At 42.7% G+C, this 7,573-nt stretch overlaps 1 protein-coding gene across 1 annotated transcript; it reads left to right on the top strand.

Moving 5' to 3' along the window:
* Positions 1-5,081: 5,081 nt before the first annotated feature.
* On the top strand, positions 5,082-6,061 carry LOC105052158 (uncharacterized). The gene has a single exon (XM_010932880.4). The coding sequence runs from the start codon at positions 5,148-5,150 to the stop codon at positions 5,727-5,729; it is 582 nt and encodes a 193-aa protein (XP_010931182.1). The 5' UTR covers positions 5,082-5,147; the 3' UTR covers positions 5,730-6,061.
* The last annotated feature ends 1,512 nt before the right edge of the window (positions 6,062-7,573 follow it).

Below are 7,573 nucleotides of genomic sequence, written 5' to 3'. Positions count from 1 at the left end.
ATATGTAAATTATTTATGATAAAAATATTTTTATTACTAATATTTAAAAAATTAAAATTAAAATAAATGACACATTATTTATGATAAAAATATTCATCATAAATAATTTATATTTAAGATAAAAATTTTTTCCGTCATTGATACGCGACTATTTACGATGAAAAATTATTTTTATTATAAATAATAAATTATTTATGATGAATATTTTTTTCATCATAAATAGATTTATTGATGATGAAAATATTTTCATCGTAAATAATTTCATCGCAAAAAAATTATTTCTTGTAGTGTCTTCCATTCAGTGTCTACTTTTTTGTGCCAAAATATTTATTCGATAAATAACCAAAATTTGTGATCAATTAACCCTCGATCGTACCAACATGATCGATTGATACTCGATCATAAAAAGAATGGTCGGTTTGCATCTGACATTTATGTTAACTGGCTAATACTTGGTTAACTAAAAGTTTGAATACGCCGCATTACAACATAATGTTGAGTACTTGTCAAGTTTGATGATTATTTCGATGACTGTCTATACTTTGAAAAAGAAATTTGGAGAAATTTTCTTCATATCTCATCAATGATTGGAAGTTCTCCGAGAATGTAATTTAATGAAATACTCCATCAAAAATCGATGACTTCTCGATGAATATTTCAACTATTCTGTATTATCTTCCAAGAAGGATACTTAGAATATTTTCATCGCCCAATGGATCCATTCTTTCTCTGGATGATAATCGGCTATTTACTGAGAAAGAGATTTGAAAAATTTTATCCTCAATGACAATTACATCATAGTCCTGATATTATTAAAGGGAGACGACTATCTTACTTAGAGATTTCAAAAGTAAACACAGAAAGTCAGGATATGAGATAAAAGAGGAAGTTTATTTCATTACTAAAAAAGTTTTTACATTCTCGGTTGTAAACCGAATACAAAAGTAAGCAGAAAAGAAAAATATAAGAGTCCACATCAGGAGCCAGAGCAGCTTCTCCCTCGACAGCGGTGTCTTCTTCTTCTTCTCCAGGAGGCTGCACCCCACTCAAATCTATCTCAGGGTGTAATCGAGAAATGATATCCTTGCAGTCCCCGAAGCCGATCTGGTATACTGTGGTCGACCTGTTTGTAAGGTCTTCTTCATAAGCTTGAGAAGTTTTATACTCGATCAGTGCCCGAGAAGCTGCCTTTTGGGCCTGAGTCTCTGCTGCTGCGATCTTCTCATCCACTTCTCGAGCAACTCGCTCGGCTTCCTTCTGCTTCTCCCTGGCCTCAATCATGGCTATTTCGGCCAAGTCTATATCTTTCTTTAGATCAGCAAGTAACCCCTTGAGGTTGCTGATCTCATCATCCGACTTTATTTTTTCATCTTTCAACCAAGAAAAGTCTTCTTGGTACTTCTTCTCCCGCTCCTCGACGGTCCAAAGAAGTTCCTCTGTGACCTCTGCCTGAGCATTGACAATCTGGGCCACATCCTGCAAAGATCGACTAAGCTGCCCAAAGTTGGATAGCCCTTGATAGAAAATTATGGTGTCATGAATCAGCTGCAAAACAAGGTGAAAATTTCATTAAGTACGAAAGTTGGATACAAAAACTCAGATAAAGACAATTGAAGAAAACCTCACCGAAAGAAGTGATTTATAGCACCCCGAGATGATCTGCTCTATGGGGCATGACTTGCTTTGCTCCCGGTCGGCTGGGAGCATTACCATCTTTATCAACTCCCAAGCAAGTTGATGGTTCTTCAATGCCTCAGCATTACTAGGGACATGCATCCCCAGTGTGACAAACCCCTCTTGCTCGGGAGGGGCTCAGTCTTCAGGCTTCGATGTTTGTGGAGCTTTTCCTCGATCAGCCACCGACGATGGTGCTCTCGACGATCCAGCCTCGACGGACATCTACTGATGAAGTAGAGCACGAATAGAAATGGGAATGACCCTGGTCGGCACATCCCCAATGATGACAATATCGTCATCGCCCTCTGATAAACTATCTTGAGGCTCCCTAGTTGCGGGAATAGGTGGAGGCGAAGAAGATGCTGGCGGTGGAGTCGATCTCAGTGGAGGAGGAACTTCTCGATGCTTCATCAATGACAATGGAGCATGCTTCTTTCTCAGGGGCTCCTGAGAAGGTTGCCTTCGAGCATCCTGATGGGCAGGCTTCTTCCAAATACCCCGTCAGATGGATTCAGCCGTAAGCTGCATTTTTGTAAAATCGAATAAGTACATGGTTAGTTTCAATAGAAACAAACATCAAAAAAAATATTCGGTATACCGATGAAGAAAGAACTCCTACCGAGGGTGTTTACTAGACTCAAGCCGGCATCGTACAAGTACTACCCCGAAAGTAGGTGCTGTTGCTTTGGGACTTTGACATCGAGCAACATTTGATAATGCTCTTTGTCGCTCTCGAGCACAACGATATTTTTATTCGAAGAAAGATCAGGAGCAGTCCAAACGGTGTGAAACCCCAATGGATGGTTAGAGGAGACAAAAAAAAATCTATTCTTCCATCCATGCATGGAAGATAAAAGCTCGATAATAAATTGACAACGGTATCGAAGATCGAAGAACCACCGCTCTCGTTCCCGATGATATTTTTTCAAAGAAAACAAGGCCCGAAAAAGAGAAGGCCTTGGGGAAATCTGGAGAAGGCTACAAAGAACAACAAAAGAACACAAAATTTGAATAGAATTCAGTGCCAACTGAGCCGGAACTATTCGATAGAAATCAAGAATATTAGTGATGAAATGATACAGAGCAAACCGAAGACCAGATTTTAAAAATTTCTCATAGATTGCTATGTGACCATTCAGAGGAAGAGTCACATGACCATCTCAGCCAGGTGCCGAGAATCGATATCGACTTGAGACTCAGTAATGTTCCCATACCAGATGGATTTCAATTTCAGATAAGTCGGTCGCTCATGGAGAGGACCCGACAAAGGTTGTTCTTCAGACTATTCAGAGTCCGACCGAGCTCTACGAGATGAAGAACCTTTCTCGGGATTACCTCGAGAAAGTAGTTCTGCTCTACTACCACTTGTAAGTCGTAGATCACGAGAACCCTAGCCTTCCATTAGATTCACTCCACTGGACTCAACCCTAGACATTCTACAATGCTTACTAACGAAAACAGAAACAAAAAAGACTTGTAGAAGGAAGAGACTATAAAGTCTATCAGACAAAGAAGCCTAAGGCTTACACAAAGCAAAGAAAAGAAGAAAAAAACCTTCACAGCGATTGGAACCTGGGCCTGATCTTCTCTTTTGACTGTGCTTGAATGCAGTGAAACAACGACTCATAGATCCACATGGAGAAGACAACAATAGAAGTCCTTCTGTCGATGAAGACTTCCCTATTTATAGGGACCAATAGCGATCTTAATCAACACTCAGAAATTTGAGCAACCTAAAGATGCTGACAAGTGTCCTTCATCTCGGCTGAACATTTTCTTGGCCGTTCAAAGTACCATCGGCAAGATTCTATCGTGTAAGCACAATCTGCAAGCAATAGCTCAAAGCCAATCTGCTCGTAATATGTAACTGATGATCGGTTCGAGAATCGGCATTCGAATTATTTGATCTCCCATAATAAATACGGAAGATTTTCTCGTAGCCTACACCATAACTGCCGTGCATCTTTCGAAATGGCAAATCAATGGCACGACTAGTGGAGCAATAATGAGGGTGCACATTTCATGAAACCACAGCTGCTCCTGTTTAAGGTGATAATAAATGTGCACAGTTGAAATAGTGTTAAGTTCAAAAAATTCTCGTTGGCCGACCAATTACATTATTCAGACATGAGAGTTGGAGGATAAGTATTGAGATAAATATTGAAATATCTGAATGATCGACTAAAATGCTGAGCGACTAAAAATTCACTCTATTTTTTTCCGACTAATTCAAAAGATACGATCATCGACTGTCTCTGAATATTGAAGATGTACAGACCACTACCGACCAAGCCGAAATTATTCGGCTATGGACTTTACTATACAACCGATTAGACATATTCGGCCTTCTATCGAACAAGACTACAAGACATTCCACTCGGTCATCTGTTGAACAGGGGCATTTGCCTTCCGAAAAATAGAGGAGAATAACAGTTATTTGCCCACGATGCAAACATGGCCAACTACCTACAATTGATCTAGTAATTCCCACAGCCCGCAATGCACATAACTGAATCGGTTACTCCTACATTTTCCAAATTCTCGAAATGGGAGTTACAACTGTAGGTTCGTCTCTATATGAAGGGAGGTAGGCAGGAGAACATGATAAGCTAATTTTTTTTTAAAAAAAATTTATTTTAACTTTTCTGTTCCTTAAACTCTGGCTGACTTCATCATTAGAGGATTTTTAGTCAGACAACCACTGGTCAGTGGACTTGTCTAGCAGGTTTTTACACCACCATAACCAAGATGCAACTCTCTCAGTTTCAAACCGAGTAACTCGTTAGGGCTTTGTGGCAACAGATACCAAATGGGAGTGTTGCTGGTGATAAACAAGCTTTTGGTCCTTCAAGCTTTGTTCCCACTGTTCCCCAGGGTGAACCTGATCCGCCTAATAATTTCTCCGCCAGCAGATGATAATTTGTCCACCGGCAGGCCCTCTCTCCAGTTGAGGATGGGAGGGGATGCCAACATGCTGAGAAAAAAAGGTTAGAACGGTGGGGAACAAGTGGCATAGTACGAATATACTGAAGAGAGATTTGAAAATCCTTTTTAGAAGAAAGTGCCGAAAGTTATTTAAAAAGGGGAGCGGAAGATCTAGATCGACATGAATATAATTTATGCAAAAGCATCTGAAAAATGCTTAGATTATTGACTAAAACAACCCTTAATAAGAATTATTGGTAAATCAAGGATGGAATAGAAGCAAATCTACATGGAAGGAACGCGGATCAGATGGTCCATCGGTCATGACTTCGACAAATTCAAATAATTTCACTTGGGACCCCTTCCTGATTGCTTAGTTTAATCTTGGTACAGTTTGGTTCGTCGACTCAGCCGTCCACATCGTACGCATACAAGCCTGACCAAAGTGAACCCCAAAGTCTTCAGTCTTCGCGCTACCATCCTACCGCTTCTCTTCTTTATCGCCGGAGATCCGCCACCCACCAAAACCGTCCTGTCGCCGGAAGATGGACGACGGAGAAGTACTAGAATACGATAACCAGCGGCCGTGGAGCCCCGGATCCTACGGCGGCAGCGGCGGCGGTGGGACCAGCATCCACATTACAGCGCTGGATGGCATCATCAACGTCAACTCCCTCTTCACCCTCGCCGTCTTCGTCGGCCTGGCCTGGAATCCCTCCGACCCCGCTGACGGCGGCCTGCCCTCCGGCGACTGCGCCGCCGGCAACCGGGCGGAGGAGCGCCTTGTCTCCTTCCACGTCCTCGCCTTCGCCTCCTTCCTCTTCTCCAGCCTCGTCGCCCTCTGCCTCAAGCAGGCCGTCCGCCTCGTCCACCCGCCGACCAGGGGCTCCCGCGCGGCGCGCATCAACCGGGCGGCGCTTCGCGGTGGCATCCTGGCCTCCGCCGTCGGTTCGGTGTTCGGGTGCGGATTCCTGATGCTGGCCCTCGTTAATATGGTCGAGATCAAGCTGGGGAGGCTCGGTTGCGGTGGCGCCGCCTCCGTGGGGGCCGTGATCCCTCTCGTTACCCTCATCCCCGCTGCCATGATCATCTACACCGCCATCGTTTTCTACGCCTTCACTCGCTAATCATCACGATTTCAATCGCTTCAAACCCACCAACCTTTTCTAGGCAATAGGGTTGGGGTTCTTATCTTGTCATTTCTCTCAATGTACCATTTTTCTTAGTTTTGTTTTTTCCCCAGATACTTGATTTGTGGGGGAGGGGGATGGAACTTCGCGAACAATCTTTTCTGTTTGCCATAATTTATGTTCGTATTTTGCCAAGAAGTTAGAAATGTATAATTTCGACGTGGTGGTAGGGTTGTTCTCTCTTTATTTCATTGCTTATAGTGTGAGTTGTTCGTGGCTTGGAAACATCGAATTAGTACCGATGAGGTAACCATGTTTTCGACTGTAAAACCTTCAAGGAAGTTTGACTGAAAGGTGGTTTCTGATGGATTCCTACCAAAATTCGCCTAAAAACCAGCACTATGCACATGGAAGGACTCGACGAGTCAAATAGAATAGATCAACTCCATCTCCAAGTTTTCCACGGAGAAACCCTTCGACATGATTCATACTAGCCGTGTTGGGTGGGCTCTTTCATGGTCGACTCGTGTTCGGAATCTCACCCGTCTTTCTGTTTGCTTGGCATGGCATAGCTTATGAAACCATGCATTCTGACATTGTTCAACATCTCCTCCATGGTCCAGAAGAACCTCGGCACTCTGTATCAACAGAGAGTTGCCACGGTGAATGATGATGATGGAGCACTGAAACTGGTCTTCATGGAGACACAAGATCTTCCAGAGAGAGATTTATGTCCTAGTTGCCGGGGATCGACCATGGGGTAAGAGATACAAGGATGATCTTGGGCCAAATTTACTTGTTCTGGGTCCTTTGGAGCAGAAACGATTGGCTAGGCTTACTCACCAACAAAGGTTAGGTTGCGAGAAACAGAGCAATGAGGGTATTCACTGTACATCTGTAAAGAAGCTAAGGCAAAGAATGGGAATGATTATTGCAAATATCCCCTTCCTTGGGGACCGATGTAGGTGATAATGCTCCATCCTTATGGTGGGTATTAGTTCGACAACAGCAAAATTGTAGCTGATGTAGTGCTGCCTCCGTTAAGATCATCTGGGCTTTGCAGTCATCTAGGGCCTCAGATAATGTCTTCTAGAAGCTAATCTAGTTATATATACCCAATATCGATCATGTTCTGTGCATTGAAGTGGAACGGATGGAGGTTACAATAAAGCACCTCTGCATTCTTAGATTGTTTGTGGCTGCAAGTATCACTGGGTTCGAGAGGGTAGATAAAACCGGGGAATGTGGAGAGATTCCCGTGGTTAGAATGACCTTTCTTTCGGATGCCTCCATGTGCATCAGCATCACAAGATGCCCATGCCCAGGTTCAAAGAAGGTGCCGTGCAGAGGTGCAGAAGCCAGGCCAGAACCCAAGTTGCCTCTGTGCTGTTATGCTATCGGATACCAATGTGGTGGCTTGGGTACCATAATGCTTTATTTTCTATGGTCTCCTTTGCAGATTCCTTTGATGTTCTCCTCAAACAAACTGCATCATGTTCTTCTGTTTCTTGAAGAGCCAAGGGTGGAAGGAAAACTGATGACTCCTGATGGTAGCCGCTGGTGTTAATGATCATAATGTTTGAAGCTACTGTTGGTGTAAATATAATTTTAAAAATACCATATTGTCACGTCCCCGATCCGAGATTGTGAATCGAAGGTCGCGGCAACCGCCGCATACTCATAAAGAACTCTCTCCATAAGCATGTAAGGCATCTCATCACGATATCAATGCATCACAGCGGAATAAATTCAAATAATTATTATTCAACTTTAATTCAAGTAATTAAATCGAATGTCTTACATCCAATAAAATTTTTGCTAAAAATAAAACAATAGATCTA

The sequence above is a fragment of the Elaeis guineensis genome, chromosome 10, assembly GCF_000442705.2.
Source record: "Elaeis guineensis isolate ETL-2024a chromosome 10, EG11, whole genome shotgun sequence".
NCBI lineage: Eukaryota > Viridiplantae > Streptophyta > Magnoliopsida > Arecales > Arecaceae > Elaeis > Elaeis guineensis.
The sequence above is the reverse complement of the archived record's forward strand: the minus strand, read 5'-3'. Positions and strand labels throughout refer to the sequence as shown.

What these genes read in the sequence shown, in the direction of transcription:
- LOC105052158 (XM_010932880.4), top strand. Translation starts at nt 5,148, where the DNA reads ATGGACGACGGAGAAGTACTAGAATACGATAACCAGCGGCCGTGGAGC.